Below are 17,323 nucleotides of genomic sequence, written 5' to 3' on the forward strand. Positions count from 1 at the left end.
TCGCCCTCTCCTCCCGCCACTAACTCCCCCACCCACTTCGAGCTTGAGTCTAACTTTCGGTTGCCTGGCAACTGGCACAACTAGCCATCGCCCAGCAACAGACGACACAAAGCTGCTCACCGTCCCATCCGCAGCCAGCCAGGGAATCCCCACACCAAGCATGGAAAAACAAACCCACCAACCTTTCACTGAAATTGTTTTATCATTTTATGAAGTTGCTGTGCGAGTTATTGGATCTCCCCCACCTAATTGTCAAGATCTGGGGAACTACAACTCTTTGTGTCTACGGTTTAAACCAGCACCTGTGGTTCCTTCCTACACAATAACAAGATCTCCTGTTTGCTAAACACTTTAACTTCCCCTCCCATTCCCACATTGACCTTTCTGTCCTGTTCCTGGGCCTCCTCCATTGTCAGAGTGAAGCCCAGTGCAAATTGGAGGAACAGCACCTCATATTTCACTAGGGCAGTTTACACCCCAGCGGTATGAATATTGACTTATCTAACTTTAAGTAACCCTGCATTCCCTCTCTCTCCATTCCCACCTCCCCCACATCCTAGTTCTCCAACTAGTTTCACTGTCTTCCTGATTAATTTTGCTGTTTTTATGCCTCGTTGTCACTTTCCGCTCAGCCAACAATGATCCATTCTACATGTCCTTGATCACCGTCTGCTTTGATCTGTCGTTTTCACACCTTACCCTTCCATATTACCAGATTCCCTCTCTCCTGACACAGTTTGAAGAAAGGTCTCGACCCGAAACATCACTCATTCCTTTTCTCCAGAGATGCTCCCTGTCCCACTGAGTTACTCCAACACTTTGTGTCTAATTACAAGACCTGCTGGATCATCTGGATGCTAACCATTTTAACTCAATTTCCCATTCCCACACTAACCTTTCTGCCCTGCGCCTCCTTCATTGCTAGAGGCCACACGCAAACTGGGCTAACAGCAGAATATATTGCGCTTGGGTAGCTTACAACCCAATGGAATGAACATTGAATTCTCCAATTTTAGGGAATCCTGCCTCCTTTTTCCCTCTCACTTCCCTGTCCCCCACCTTCGTAAGCGGCCATCTCTTCCACTATCCCACCACCTTTTCCCTTCCCATTGTCATATGCATGTACATGTACTATGAGAGTTTTGCTTGGAGCAACATCATAGGCACATAGACTCAGACAACACACACATACTGCTCATATCTATATATACTTCTAAGTGCTCAGGTACACAGGGGTTTTCACAGTAGTGCAGAGAGCCAAACATGTTTGGTTCCATTATCACAATTTGCTTCAGTATCGCTGCCAATAATTTTCGCAGTCCCTAATATTATTGGGAGTAATCTGATTAATGTATTTGATAAACAAAGTTCAGATTGTATACAAAAGCAAAGTCCCTTAGCTGCTGGGAAATTTGAGTTAAAGATAATGCTGGACATATTCAGCAGATCAGGCACCATATGAGCAGAAAGAGTTAACGTTTTGGATCAAACTTTTATTGGATAGTGCAAGGCCATTAATCTGAAACACTACCCTGTTTCTCTCTCTATGGATATTTCCTAATCAATTGCATGTTTCCAGTATTTTACTGGTATTACTTTGCCAATATTGCTTACATTTGAGTAATTTTCAGAAACAGTGCTGGGATATCGAAGGTAAGATGGAATTTTTTTGCTGCAGCCAATTCCCAACAAAATAGAGTTAAATAAAAAGAGCTGGAAGCTTTCTGTTCAGTTGGAAACTTCAAAGAGAAACATTGCTCCCAACCTAACTACTTAATTCTCAAAGCAAGACAAAACTTCGGCTGGTCAAGCAGCATATCTGAAATCCCTCTACTTTTAACCCTAATTCAAGAGAATTTAATGATGTCTTGATAGATTTAAGACATCGTTAAATTATAATGGTTCAGAAGGAGACTTTTTGGCCCATTGATTCAATGTCAGCATCGTTGATTAATCCCTTCAGTTCCATTTCCCTATACTTCATCAGCAAACATTTAATCTCCTCAACCAAATCGTTGATATAGATTGTGAATAGCTAGGGTTCAAACACTGCCTAGTACCCAACTAGTCAGCCCGAGAAAGACTGTTTGTGCACACTCGTTGCTTTCTGCCACAACCAATTATCAACCCATGCCAAGGCAAACGGAATAGCAACAAATTCATGATATGATTTAGGCAGAGGATTTTCAGCTGGACTAAATGCAAGGGTATTTTTTCAATTGGTGTGGAAAAGCCAAGGCATTAGTAGCCCAACTTGCTTTTGGAGAATGCAGGCTCAGCCATATAAAATAATTGAAACCATCTTTTAGAATTCTCATGTGCCCAATTACCAACAAAACTATTTGGAAACTGCAGGGTGAAAGTGCAGACCAGTCTCGATAGAAATTGAATCTTGTGTATATTGTAGAACCCGTATCTATATTGGAAAAAGCCCACTAGTCAGACAGGCATGTGCTTCCAGCTCCCTACAGATGTATGCTATCAACATTAACAGTTTGGCAAATCCCCTGAACCCCTCGAAACAATTTCTAATGTGTTAAAAACAATGTCAGTAATGGCTTTAGGAATTTTTTCAACTCTACTGATTATTATATTCAATTCAATTCAATTCAATTCAACTTTAATGTCATTGCACAAATACTAAGTATGGGTACAACGAAATGCAGTTTTGCGTCAGTCCGTAGTAGTGCATATAGAAATTTAAAAAAAAGAAGATACAGAATAATCAAAAATACAGAATAGTATTGGTGCATCGTTCTTACCTTAACAATATTTTAAAAATACAGGTGGCTAATGAAGCAGCTTAACAAAAAGCCAAATGTTTTCTAGAATGTCTTGTTGCTTTATTACAGCACAATATGTGGCAATTGCAAATGATGTTGAGAGGTTTACACTGTCATAAGGTCATAAGTGATAGGAGTAGAATTAGGTCATTCAGACCATCAAGTCTACTTTGCCATTTAATCATGGCTGATCTATCTTTCCTTCCTAACCCCATTCTCTTGCCTTCACCCCATAACCCTTGACATCCGCGCTAATCAAGAATTTATCTATCTCTGCCTTAAAAATATCAATTGACTAGGCCTCCACAACCTTCTATGGCAAATAATTCCACAGATTCACCACCCTCTGACTAAGGAAATTCCTCTTCATCTCCTTACTAAAGGAACATCCTTTAATTCTGAGGATATGACCTCTAGTTTTACTTCGGAGTCACGTGAGTGACTACGTGAAGAACCCCGCCACGACGCATGCGTGTCATATCGCTTCACGCTTGCGAAACGACAGGCGGGGTGGAGTGTCCCCCGCAGCGGTAAGTTTGAAACCGCGACCTGCAGGTAAGTGATTTACTCTGCGGCAGTTTTTGTCCCCGTGCTGTTTTTACACGGGGGGGGGGGAAGCTGGACAAAATAGTGTCCACAAGTGCTGCGGGTAAAGCTGGCTGGGGAGGACATTGCGGGAGTTGCGGGAGCCAGCAGCAGCTGAAGGCACAAGCCCCGTAAGGGATCAGCTGTGCCGACTTTTGGTCCCGCGCCGGCCAGAACACCACGGCCGGGCGGGAGACTATTCAAATGGGGCCGACGACTTTTTGGACGTCGAAAACGGCAGGAGACGGGGTGGAATGACGTTCCCCCGTAGCGACAATTTTAACTTGGACCTGCAGGTAAGAGCTGCGGTCTTTTTGTGTTTTTACCATGCTAATTACAGGTGGAGAAACCAACAGGCTGCGACAAAGCTGGTGGGCTAGATGGGATCAGCTGTGCCCAATGTCGCCTCCGCACCGGCCAGATCCACTCCACGGCAGTAAGGACAAAGCTGGTGAGGGAATGACCGCGGAGCAGCGGGCAGCCAGCAGCAGCCAGCGGCACTCGGATCACCGATAGTGGGATCAGCTGTGCCCGTTGTCGCCTCCACGCAGCCGGGCGGAAAGGCTAGACACAAAAACAAACAAGGTCGTGGACTCAGAGGAGTCCGACTTTGAACAACCGCGGGCGGCCAGCGACCGAGAGCGCTGGAGCCGGATGAAGCGGTGTGTGGAGCATTTGCTCCAATGTGACAGACTCCGGGAGATGGAGTCGGGTCACTGTGGGCCCTATGATAAACCCACAGCAGTACCTCTTGAAGGGCTGCACAGTGTTTCTACCTCATCAGAGGGGAGCACTGCGGGTCAGTTCTGGGCTGACCTGGAAGAGGGGTCCGCAGAAGGAAAGACAAGTGTGCAAGGGGTGCAGGAACAAGAGAACCTACTGGACTAATAAAATGGACTCCAACAAACACTACAGCCAAAGACAGCACCCCTACACACCCACCAGCAGAACTGGTGAAAGCTCGAAGGCCCGGTATTCAAAACATGAGTCTTTTTAGGCCATGGCCCAGGCCGGCCTTCTTGGAAGATGCGGGGACCTCCAACGCCAACCAAACCAAAAATCCAGACACCAGCGCAACAACAGCAGCGAAGAACCTACAAAAAGAAGTAAACCTGCCACTGGTAACTATGGAGGTAGGTGGGTCTGGTTCCCTACAAAATACAGGGAGCATGGAGGTTGGGGGGAGACTACACTCTTTTCTGAATGCATGGAGCATGTTAACAACCGATACTTACATCTTAAGCAGTATCCAGGGATATACAATAGAGTTTATACACAAGTACAGCCCTCCAGTTCAACATATACCGAACCGAATGTTCGTGCCTTCTGATAAAGAAAAATCAAAAGCGCAAGCTGAACTGGAGCGGCTTTACATAAAAGGTGTAATTGAGAAAACTCAACACAAACCATTAGAATTCGTGTCTGATATATTTATCAAAAACAAAAAAGATGGTGGTTGTCGCATCACCATAGATCTGACAAAATGGATACCTTTGTTACTGCTAAACAATTAATTTCCAAAGGTTACTTCATGGCCAGCATCGATTTAAAAGATGCTTACTATTCAGTGCTTATACGAGGTGACCACAGATGTTACTTAAAATTCAACTGGATGGGCAACTGTGGCAGTATAACGCACTGCCAAATGGGTCATCAGCCCCACGCTGTTTCACAAAAATTTTGAAACCAGCCCTAGCGTTTCTACAGAAATGTAAACACATGGTCATGGCATATTTAGATGACATACTCATTGTGGGCAAAACTTTGGAATTGGCCAAACAAACTGTAACAGCCACAAAACAGTTATTTGAAAAACTGGGATTTATTATCCATCCAGTTAAATCTAAACTAACGCCTTCCACTACTATGGACTATTTGGGGGTTTCACCATTGACTCAGTTCACATGTCGGTGACTCTGCCTAAGGGAAAGGCTAGAGATTTAATAGAGGCTTGCATAACCTCATTGACATCAGCAAACCATTCATCAGATTGGTAGCAAAAGTAAATGGCAAATGGTGGCTGCCTTTCCAGCCACACAATTTAGACCTCTACATTACCAAAACTTACAGAGAGCAAAAATACAAGCACTCTAAATTAATGCAGGTCACTTTGACAGACCTATGAAACTACCAATCAAGCTAAAATGGAATAAAATAGTGGATAGATAACATCTGGCTTTGTTCCAATCCAATCATTGTCAGTAACCTTTCCATGGTACTACAAACTGATGCCAGTGCACTTGGGTGGGGAGCCACCAATACCATCACCAGCTGTGGAGGTAGATGGACTGCTCAGGAGGCATCATTATTACTCACACTGGGCATAAACTACCTGGAAATGTTGGGTGCATTCCATGGCCTAAAGTCATATTGTACTGGATCATATCACCAGCATGTTAGACTACAGATAGACAATACCACCGTGGTAGCATACATTAACCACATGGGTGGAAACAAATCGACATCATGTGACAATCTGGCTAATACAATTTGGCAATGGTGTATCCAGAGAGATATTTGGATATCAGCCACTTATCTACCAGGAAGACTAAATTTAGTGGCAGACACCAGGTCACGCAAATTTAATGAAAACACCGAATGGATGTTGAATTAAAAAGTATTTGCTGATATTACAGCAAAATATGGAACACCAGATATCGATCTATTCGCATCCAGACTTAACCACCATTTATCAAATTATGTTTCATGGGAACCAGGCCCTGGGGCAGCAGCGACAGATGCATTTTCGCTGCATTGGGGGGGAAATTGTTTATTTACGCATTCCCTCCTTCCTGCCTCATCAGTCGGGTATTAAGGAAAATACAACAAGACTCTGCGTCTGGTATTGGTAGTACCCGATTGGCCTACTCAACCATGGTTCCCAATGGTATTAAACATGGTATTAGAACCATGTATCACCATCCCACATAGACCAGATTTATTGCTACATCCCGTAACAAGGGATAGCCACCCATGCCATAAACATTTGAACTTATTAATTTGTAGAGTTTAAAAACACCTCTACTACAACTGGGACTGATGGACCGAACAGTGAACATGATCTCGGCGCCCCAAAGACAGTCAACCAAAAAACAGTATCTGGTCTATATCAGGAAGTGGGCGATGCACTGCCATAAAAACAACATCACCTACAGAGACATGAACATCCCGTCTGTTCTGGAATATCTGGCAGGCCTCCACTATGATGAGGGGCTCAGTTACAGTGCCATCAACTGCGCCAGAAGTGCCCTATCGACTTACTTATGGCAGGGGACAGAGCGTTACTCTGTTGCGACTCACCCACTGGTAACAAAACTATGAGGGGAATTTTTAATACTAATCCCCCAAGAACCAGGTACTCCCAAATATGGGATGTAAGTATTATCCTGAAGATGCTCAGGAATTGGTCTACAGCAACAGCTCTGTCCCTACACAGACTGACATTAAAAACAGTCATGCTAATGGCATTGGTCACGGCACAGAGGGTACAGTCACTGCATAAACTAAGACTGGACAACATGACTTCCTCAACAGAAAATATTACGTTTCATATCTATGAGTTAGTAAGCAGAACAGACAGGGATCAGCAGGCCTCAATATACAATTTAGGTCATACCCAAACAGATGACCGTCTGTGTATAATAAGACATCTGTCGTTATACATGGAGAAAACAAAAGTCCTAAGAGGCAATGAGAAGGCACTTTTGGTCAGCCACTAGCAACCACACAAAAGAGCGACGGTCCAGACCATCTCAAGTTGGCTGAAACAGGCGCTAACACAGGCTGGGGTGGATACTAATATTTTAAATCTCATTCCACCAGGGCTGCAGCTACATCGGCAGCGATACAGTTGGATGTACCAATGGACCAAATCCTCAAGGCAGCAGGATGGTCTGGGGGGGAAAAAACATTCCAATTATTTTACAATAAACCAGTAATAAAACCTGGAACGTTTGCAGAAACAAATTTAAGTCTGTAAATTAATTTAAACCCATAAAAAGGAGTTATAAATTTGTGTTAATAAATTTTATGATTTCAATGTCGAATTCATGTCCAAATTATGTTAACACAATTCCTCCTACAGTAATCAAGCCAGACGTGATGCATGGACTCGTTTCCACAGCATGAAATCACAGAGCTTTAAAATCTTCACGTAGTCACTCACGTGACTCCGAAGTAAAATAGTAAGATTAAACAAGAACTTACCAGTTTGAAGTTTGATCTGTATTTTATGAGGAGTTACGATGAGGGAATACGTGCCCTCCGCTCCCACCCTGATCATATACTCAACTGGTATCTCTTCTCTAATCTTACTATGTTTAGTCATTACAGTTATCTGTGATTTCACACCGCTGCTTTGAAGAATGACACGCATGCGTCGTGGCGGGGTTCTTCACGTAATCCCTCATCGTAACTCCTCATAAAATACAGATCAAACTTCAAACTGGTAAGTTCTCGTTTAATCTTACTATTTTAGACTCTCCCACTAGTGGAACTATCCTCTCTACATTCACTCTATCCAAGCCTTTCACTATTCGGTAAGTTTCAATGAGGTCACCCCTCATTCTTCTTCATACTGACAAATGTATTATGTAGTAAGAGCCTGTGCCATTGTGTGGTTGACATTGGGAGGAAGGCTGGGATGGAGTTTTTAAGTACTGGAACTCAATGCTTCCAATGCAGTACTAGATAATAATATTTTATTTTCGACAAACCCCCATTAAAATATTCTCTTGCATGACCAAAATAAACTTTTACATATCACCACTAACTGGTATTTCCGCAGATTTCCGGAGATCTCAAGATACAGTTTCAAAAGTTCAAACGCTACTACATCTGCTGAACATTGGACGTGGGCGTAAAGATTTCATGGGAGCACTGTTCAATTAACATAGAAATGTTAGCTTGAATAATTGCCAACCACGATAAGAGTTTAGCATGCGGACTATATTAGTCGTTGTCATATAGATAACTTTCATTTAATGGTAGAAAAATAATTAAATATGGACTTTGAAAGCCTACTGATCATATTAACACAGAACATAGACCAGTACAGCACAGGACCAGGCCCTTGGGCCCACAATGTCCATGCCGAACATGATAGCAAGTTAAAAAAAAAAACTCTGCCTTCTCGTGATTCATATCCCTCCATCTCATGATCTTATCTGCTCATTCTTGGCTTTTACCTATTTAGTATTTTGCTTCCTAAGTTGAAATATGTATTTACAAAATGGTTCTTCTCCTTTATCATCGTTAGTTTTTTGCATATCTTTCATTCGTTTGTTTCCTATCTCTCTATATCACTGTCTATATCTCTCCTTTCCCTCTCCCCTGACTCTCAGTCTGAAGAAGGGTCTCGACCTGAAACGTCATCTATTCCTTGTCTCCAGAGATACTGCCTGTCCCACTGAGTTACTGCAGCTTTTTGTGTCGATCTTCAGTTTAAACCAGCATCTGCAGATCCTTCCGTTACAAAATAATTATTGTATTATATTGATCACTTTATGTGCAACCTGCAGGAGACTGGAAATTTACTATTTCCAATATGGCCATGAATTGGCAAGTGCAAGACTTTCTTTCAGATGATTTTCATTTAGATTGAGGAACTGACAAATTTGTGGTGACTGCTTGATGAACAGATGTTGAATTTGCTCCTGTTGCCACATGCAATACATTAGGGAGTTTAATCAGATTAAACTGTTGTTTATCATGTTAGTTTACTTCTAATGTTAAATTATCATCTTTTTTCCATTACAATAGATCAGAAATTGGATATTCTATTGTCATTTTCTACCTTTGTCACTTTTCAAAACCTTTATACGTACAATGCACAAGTCAGGGCGTGCATTTGAATATTATTCATTTGACTGATGGATACAACTCCAGCACCACTCAAAATGCTGAGCAATATTCAGGAGAGACACAAAATGCTGGAGTAACTGAGCGGGTCAGGCAACATTTCTGGAAAACGCGGATTGGTGACGTTTTGGGTCGGGACCCGTCTGAAGATGGGTTTCAACCTCAAACATCACTTATCCATGTACTCCATAGATGCTGCCTGACCCACCAAGTTACTTCAGAACTTTGCATCTTTTCTTTAATAAATCAGCATGTGCAGTTCCCTGTATCTACAATATTATCTCACTACAAGATTATCTCACTAGATTTGTACCCCATTAACTAATGTAATCATCCTCCCCCTGACGCCAACCCACCATCAAACTCAGGAATGCACTGGTTGTTCTATATATGATGCACCATAACAGCTTACCAAGGCTTCTTCAGCAGCCTTGAACCCAGAAATTCCACGTCCTAGATTTATAGAGGCCAGGTGCATGGGACATCATCAGCTCAAAGTTAAACGTAAACATCATGACTATGTCATTTATCACATTTTTTAACATCTTTCCTTTGTCAAAATGCTGAAACTCCCTGCTCAGCTGCAGTTTGGGAATATTTTTTTAATCACATGGACCTGGAATTCAAGGGGAAGGTGCACTGTAATGTTCTCAATAAAAGCTGGCTTTGCTATAAATGTCAATTTCCAGAATGAACAATGACATTCAGAGGAATTTAACATTTTAAATGGTCAAAACAATGCAAATAACCCTGCAGTTTATAAAATAAGAACAAAATCCAATTACTAAAATGTATATATTTATTGTTGTAATTTCTACTTATATAATACATTTTCAACTGATATGCCTTTTGATCTCATATACTGGTTTTCTTCATCCAAACTCACCACCAACTGGGTCCAGAGGCCTCTTCTTCTCTCCATAACAAGTCTACAGTTAAAGGATTCTCATACTTTTAACTTTACTGCGAGAATAACTAAATAAATAGTGCAATAATTAAGAATTATATAAGGACAATAACAGTGAAATATAGCTCTGAGGTGGCTGAGAAGGCCAATGTAGGACCTACAGATTCTGTCATAGGTGAGGTAATGCTTTATTTCCACCATTTATGCTGGATATCTGTATGCTCCCAGTGAAAGATCTTAGTGATCTCAATATCATCCCGAATGCTCCTTCTCCATTTTGACCAGTTGTGGTGCAGGGATCCCATGGGTCTGTGGGAATGTTACCCATTTTGACGGAGGCTCGAGAGGATCCATGACTTCTCTTTGTGTGCTAACAGGCCTATTTGCATCTATTACGGCAATTCTACTCTTTTAAATCTCAATTCGAAGACTGTAAGAATTACTAACAAGAGGTCCGTTTTCAGGTCTGGCAATCTTCCTCGTTCCACCAGGAACGATGGACTGTCTGACCACTCATGGACCCGACCACCACTGGTTAAAACGAGGCCTATCGCGTCCAAACAGAACTGTGACCTTCTGAAGCACCCGAGGAAAATATTCACTGACTTCACGATCAGGCTACTGGACCCAGCTGACAGAGACCCTGACCGAAGATAGACACAAAATGCTGGAGTAACTCAGTGGGACAAGCAACACCTGTGGCGAGAAGGAATGGGTGATGGGTCGAAACCCTTCTTCAGGAGAGATGCTGACCTCCTAAAGTGCAGAACTGCATGAATCTAAGACACCTAACTGGCCACACTGGAACAGCAGCCTACAGCGACAGAAGAAGCCAGCAACCTGGTGGCCTCTGACTGGATAAGCACGCCGCTCAGTGGGAGTGGCTGACCTCACGACCCAACCCCGAGGCTTGACTGAACAAAGGGTCTGACCTCGTGGAGTGACCGACACCGCAAGCTGAAATAGTCAAGTCAAGTCAAGTTTATTCGTCACATACACATATGAGATGTGCAGTAAAATGAAAAGTGGCAATGCTCGCGGATTGTGCAAAAAAAACAAACAAACAAACAGCAAACAGAATGGAACAGAATCACATATTATTTTACATTTTACATATTGGAAAAAGGATAAAAACAGTAATTAAAAAAAACAAACCAGTAGAGTGGTACAGTAAAGTTAGTCCCTGGTGAGGTAGGAGTTTACAGTCCTAATGGCCTCAGGGAAGACACTCCTTCTCAACCTTTCCATTCTCACAGCATGGCAACGGAGGCATTTTCCTAACCGTAGCAGCTGGAACAGTCCGTTGCAGGGGTGGAAGGGGTCTCCCATGATCTTATTGGCTCTGGAGTTACACCTTCTGATGTATAAATCCTGCAGAGGGGCGAGTGAAGTTCCCATAGTGCGTTCGGCCGAACGCACTACTCTCTACAGAGCCTCAACCAGGGGAGAGCTCTAGCCTCCGGAGCTACAACCTTACTCCCAAACTCCCTGAGGAACAGCAACTCCACACACCGACTTCCAGGCCCACCCAGAAGCAGCCACTCAACCAGGAAGTGAGGGAGATGCGCTGGTCAGCATGCTCCCGGCCAACATCCATGCTACTGAAAACCAGCTGAATGAACCTAAAGCTAGACTCACCTACCTTAGGGAACTAAGAGACTCCCCATGGTCCTATCGTTCACTGTGAAGATCATTATCCTGTTTTAGCTTCCCAAAATGGAACACCTCATATTTATCTGAATTAAATCCCATTAGCTATCCCTCGGACACTTGTCCAGCTGATCAAGATCCCAGTGTAATTATTGATAATCATCTTCACTCTCTACGATACCACCTATTTTTAATGTCGATATGTGTAGAGGTCTGCGTGTCAAAGAGGTCAGTCTAAGTGTTACCATAGATGAACATTGAGATTTATTCCCAAGAGAAGTCCAAAGCTGATGCATTCAAAACAAATGATCCCGACCTGAGAGGGAAATCAACATATGACCTTCATAAAGCCATCAGGGATATCAATGGATAATTCCAGAGCAAGCTAGAATCACACACCAACCACATGGACACTAGTCAATTGTGGCAAGGCTTGCATGCTGTAATAGGCTACAAATACAAAGTCAGGCAAAATCGCTAGCAATGACACATTCTTCTTAGACAATCTCAATGCATCCTAGGCTTGTCTTGAACAGTCAGTTAAATAATGTCACCTGCCTCGACACCCCAGGTGCATATGTATCCACAGTCACTGTCACAGCTGTCAGATTGGCCTTTGTGAGAGTGACCCTACGGAAAATGACTGGCTTTGATGGACTCCCCCGTCGCGCTCTCAGACCGTGCGTGGGTGGGCCAGCTGGTAGGGGTATTCGTGGACATATCTAACCTCTCCCAACTCCAAAATGATGTCCCTCCCTGCTTTAAGAAGACCACTGACATCCTGGTGCCAAAGAAAGGCAAAATAGCTTGCCTTAATTTCAACTGTATGATGTTGGCATCCACCATCATGATGTGCTTCAAGATGCTAGTCATGGCACACATCGACACCAGCCTCCCAGACAGCCTTCATCCACTGCAGTTTGCCTGCTGCTGCAAATGGTCCATGGCAGATGCTATCTCCCTGGCCTTACACTCAATCATGGAATGTCTGGGTAACAAAGACACCTACATTAGACTCCTACTTATTGACTGTAGCTCTGCCTTTAATACCATCACACTAACCAAACTCACCTGCAAACTAGGAAACTCCCTTCTGCACTGACTCCTTGACTTCCTGGCCCATAAGCCGTAATCAGTAAGGATGGGTAAGACACCCTCCATCATAATTTTCAACAACCTTTAACATGGCTGCGTTCTCCACTCCTTACTGTACTCCCTAGATAGGCATGACTATCTGGCCAAATTCTACTGTAAGTATATTTACAAGTTTGTAGGTTTCAGTTTTCATAGGCCAGGGCATTGAGTATAAGAGTCAGGAATCTTGATGCAGCTCTATGGGGCTTTGGTTAGGCTGTATTTGGAGTATTACATGCAGTTCTAGTCGCCCCATTACAGGAAGGACATACAGGCTTTGAAAGGGTGCAGAGGAGGTCTAGATTAGGGGTGATGCCTAGATTAGGGGTGATTAGGGTCAGGGAGGGGTTGGATGGGCTTGATTTGTTTACTCTGAATCACTGGAGCTTGTGAGGTGACGTGATCGGATTATATAAAATTATGAGATAGGGTAGACATCCTAACCTTTTCCCAGGATGGAAAAAAAAAATAGAGAGCATAGCTTTAAGGTGAGGGAGGCAAAGTTTTTTCCATTGAGGGTGGTGAGTGCCTGGAACGTACTGCTGGAGATGGCGGTTGTGTCAGATATGATTTGGCATTTGACAGACTTTTGGATAAAAATATGAATATGCAGGGAATGAAGGGATGTGGATTAAGAGCAGGCAGATAAGAGTTGGTCTTGGCATCATGTTCGGCACAGACATTGTGGGCCAAAGGGCCTGTTCTTGTGCTGTACTGTACTATGCTCTGTGTTCTTTAACACACTATACGGGGGTTGCACGTAAGGTCACCAGGTCATAGGGCTTGACGCACGGAGCTGCTCAATCCATCTGGAGGACATCGCAGCTTCTATTATATGTTGTTAGTACACGAAACGCGTACTTTCCTACCTGTTAAAAACCGCCAAAATTGTGAATTTTTCCGCTGTAAAGAATTGTGGAAGTCGGTGTATGCGTGAAAGACATCTATCCTACTTCAGAATTCCAAAAGTGAAGAGAAATTAAGGTAAAGAGAAGCGAGAGCTGGAGGGACAACAACAGCTAAAGTGGTTGGCAAACATTGGCCGTGCAGATATCAAATTGGAAAATATTGGGAATTATCACGTTTGCTCACGACATTTCATCAACGCTAAGGCATTATGTATGTTTTTTCTTTATTCATTTAATATCTAAAAAGTTTCAGAAGGGATAAATCTAGCTGTAAAATTTTTAAATCGCCCATGGTTCTGAAGTGGGTTTTTACATGCAAAAAGAAAACGCTTTGAAGCTAAATTTATCATTAAAAAAATCTCCAGACTTACGAGTGGTGTGAGGAAAAGTAACTTTTCTATCATTATGGTATTGAGATGTATATTTTGGCAAATAATGACATGTTCTGACAGGTTAAACACCCACTTCCTTTCAATGGGATATTGTCAATTTGCTGAGGTTGATTATGTCCAATTAACAGCTAACAATGATGCCATTCCTTGGCTTGAATCTGAGTAAAAGGTAACTCAAAACCCACGTATGGTTTGCGATTTTTTTTTTTAATGATACATTTTGCTTCAGAGGCGTTTTCTTTTTGTATGTAAAAACCCACTTGAGAACCATGGGCGATTTTAAAAATTTACAGCCAGATTTATCACTTCTGAGAATTTTTAGATGCCAAAGGAATCAATAAAAACACACAAATGATGCCTTACTGTTGATGAAATGCAGTGAACAAACGCGATAATTCCCAATATTTTAAATCTCGATATCTGCACGGCCAATGTTCGCCAAGCACTTTTGCTGTCGTTGTCCCTTCAGCTCTCGCTTCTATCTACCGTCATTTCTCCTCACTTTTCAAATTCTGAAGTAGGGTAAATGTCTCTCACGCTTATCCCGATTTCCATAATTATTTACAGTGCAAAAACTGACCATTTCGGCGGGTTTTAACGGGCCCGCTACGCTGGAAACAATGGTCAGTGATTACCTGCGGTTCATCGCGTGTACTCCAGTTGGCCTAGCGTAGCAACAGTACGGGTCATGGGTCGTGACTCGACTGTCGTGCAACCTCCCTATAGTGGGCTGGATCCCAAACAAAAACAGGACGTTGTATAGGATGGGGATCGAGAATTTAGTAACATGGTGTCAAAACAATAACCTATCCTCAATGCCAGCAAAACTAAAGATCTGCTCATCAATTTCAGGAAGCAAGATGGAGTACATGCCAACTGAAGCGGAGATAGTCGAGAGCTTCAAGTCCCTCGATGTAAGTAAAGCTTGGGTGCAACAAATAGGTGGCTGGACTTAACCACCCACAATGACTAACTCCACCCACGTACTGTACCCTGTACCTTCGAATGGATCTTGTAACAGGTCCATTGTTGACAACATTTAATCATTTCATCTTTCCCTGACAAAAAAAACATTTGATAACAGTGTAAAATGTGAGAGTGAATCAGCTGGTCAGACAGCCACTGTGGCCAGAGAAACTAGGTGAATGTTTGAGGTGGACAATCTTTAACCAGATCTGGAACATTAACTTTGTTTCTCCCCAAACACAGCTTACCTTCACCATTTTATTTTAAAATTATTGCTGATTTTCCGACAGGTGGAATATTTTGGCTTTTAAAAATAACTTTATTGCTATGATTGTTGTGAAATTTTGTTACATTTCCTCAGACCTCTCCTGGAGACCCAGTGGAAAAGATTTTGATCTTGAACGATTTAGCCTGAACGATGTGCTTCCATTGTCATTCATTAAAACGTGACGTTCAGCGATCGCTGGTAAATCTGACGTGAATCTTTGGGCTGCCTTATTGGTACAAAACTCCGTTTCAAGAGAAAGTTTCGCACAACTTCAGGAGGGAGATTCTGGCCAAAAAAAGAGAGTTGAGATATAGAGCCTCTCGGAAAGGAGACGCCTGGAACAAAGTTTCCAGTCCGACACTCCCTGATTTACTCCCTCCCCTGCTAGCGTCACATACGCGTGGACTTTTATTTTGATGATCAACTTCCAATTGCAGCAGAGAACTGCTGCAACTCTCAGCACCGGGCAAGGCGCACTGAATCAAGGGCAAAGTGGCAAACTCGGCTGAGTTTGTGTGTCAGCGCTCAGCCTCGCTGCTCAAACACTATGCCGGGTGGAAGGTCCGGATCCGCGCCTTCACAGTGCAGCCCGGTCCCGGTTATCAACGCTCACCCTAACTAAGGGCACTGGGCTCTCGGAAGCGGGGCGCCCGCCGTGGAGATGGATCGATCAGACACTTGCGATCCTTACAGGTGTCCCGCTCGCCGGACCCAGTGGATCGTCAGCGCCTTGGCTTATCACTACGGCCTGGACCGCGGGGTGGAAAATGAGATTATTGTGTTGGCCACGGGTCTGGATCAGTACCTGCAGGAGATCTTCCACCATTTGGATTGCGAGGGAGAGGGCAGGATCCCGAGAGAGGATTTTCAGACCCTGTGCGGGATCCTCGGGCTGGATGGCAATTCGGAAGTTGAAGAGTGCGCCGAGATCCTGGAGCAGGTCCCGCAGGAGCTGAATTTCAGGCAGTTTCACGCCAAGCTGTGCGGGCATTTCAGCACCAAAGCCGGCTGCCAGTACGAGACGGGGAGGCTACTTGTCGGGGAGGACAGCGAGCACATCGAGACCCAGATCCGGCTGAGGAGCCCCCTGCGGCGGCGCAAGAAAGCCCGAGGCACCGCTACCCTTGGAGCTCCTTCGGGCCAGACGCGCAACAGGGCACCTTCAGCAGACAGGCAACGAGCTGGCCCGTCTTGTGAACAGCGCCGCGCCTGCACCAAGGAGTGCTACGAGGACATCGTAGCCCTGGAAGCGGCCGAGGACAAGATTGCAAAGCTGGAGCAAGAGAACGAGAGCTTGAGGGAGCTGGTGGAGGACATGAGAGCCGCCTTGCAGAGCAGCGACGCCCGCTCCCTGGCGCTCCAAGTGGGACTGTGGAAAAGCCACGCCAGCCACGAGTCCCAGAGCTGCTTCCTCGCCTGGTCCAGATCGGCCACTTGTCGAAGTGTCCGGAGCCGCGCCAGTCCCAACAACGGGCTGCAGAGCGTGCTGAAGGAAATCGAGCTGATCCGCAGTTCCAGGGACGGGCAGATCGAAGAGGCGTTCAGGTTCAACCAGGAGATGGGGAGAGAGCTGAGCAGGTCGCAGGACGCGCTACTGAAACTGGAGGATTGCAACGGCCACCTGAAGAAAGAGCAGCTGCAGACGAGGAAGCGAGTGGAAGAAGCGCGCCAGGCTTTGCTGGAGAGTCTGGAGAAAGTGAAAGAACTGGAAACTAGTGCCAAACAAATCCCTCTCTTACAGAGAAACATTGTGCAACTGGAATCAGAACTGCAGTACTACAGGTAAGGAGGCGCCCAGTGCGGTTCCATCTTTAATGTCTCATTTAATGCATAAAAACTGTTTTCCATAACATTCATCAGTGGCCAATTTG

General features: G+C 44.1%; 1 protein-coding gene across 2 annotated transcripts in view; it reads left to right on the plus strand.

Moving 5' to 3' along the window:
- Positions 1-15,713: 15,713 nt before the first annotated feature.
- efcc1 (EF-hand and coiled-coil domain containing 1) overlaps positions 15,714-17,323 on the plus strand; it is a 99,334-nt gene continuing 97,724 nt past the window's right edge. The window contains exon 1 of one of the 2 annotated variants that reach the window (XM_033037218.1): positions 15,714-17,234. In XM_033037218.1, coding sequence (XP_032893109.1) covers positions 16,114-17,234 — 1,121 coding nt within the window. In that variant the 5' untranslated portion in view covers positions 15,714-16,113. The remainder of the gene's footprint in view (positions 17,235-17,323) is intronic. The other variant, XM_033037219.1, reaches the window with a different exon arrangement.

This window comes from Amblyraja radiata, chromosome 18 (assembly GCF_010909765.2).
Source record: "Amblyraja radiata isolate CabotCenter1 chromosome 18, sAmbRad1.1.pri, whole genome shotgun sequence".
In the NCBI taxonomy this organism is placed as follows: Eukaryota; Metazoa; Chordata; class Chondrichthyes; order Rajiformes; family Rajidae; genus Amblyraja; species Amblyraja radiata.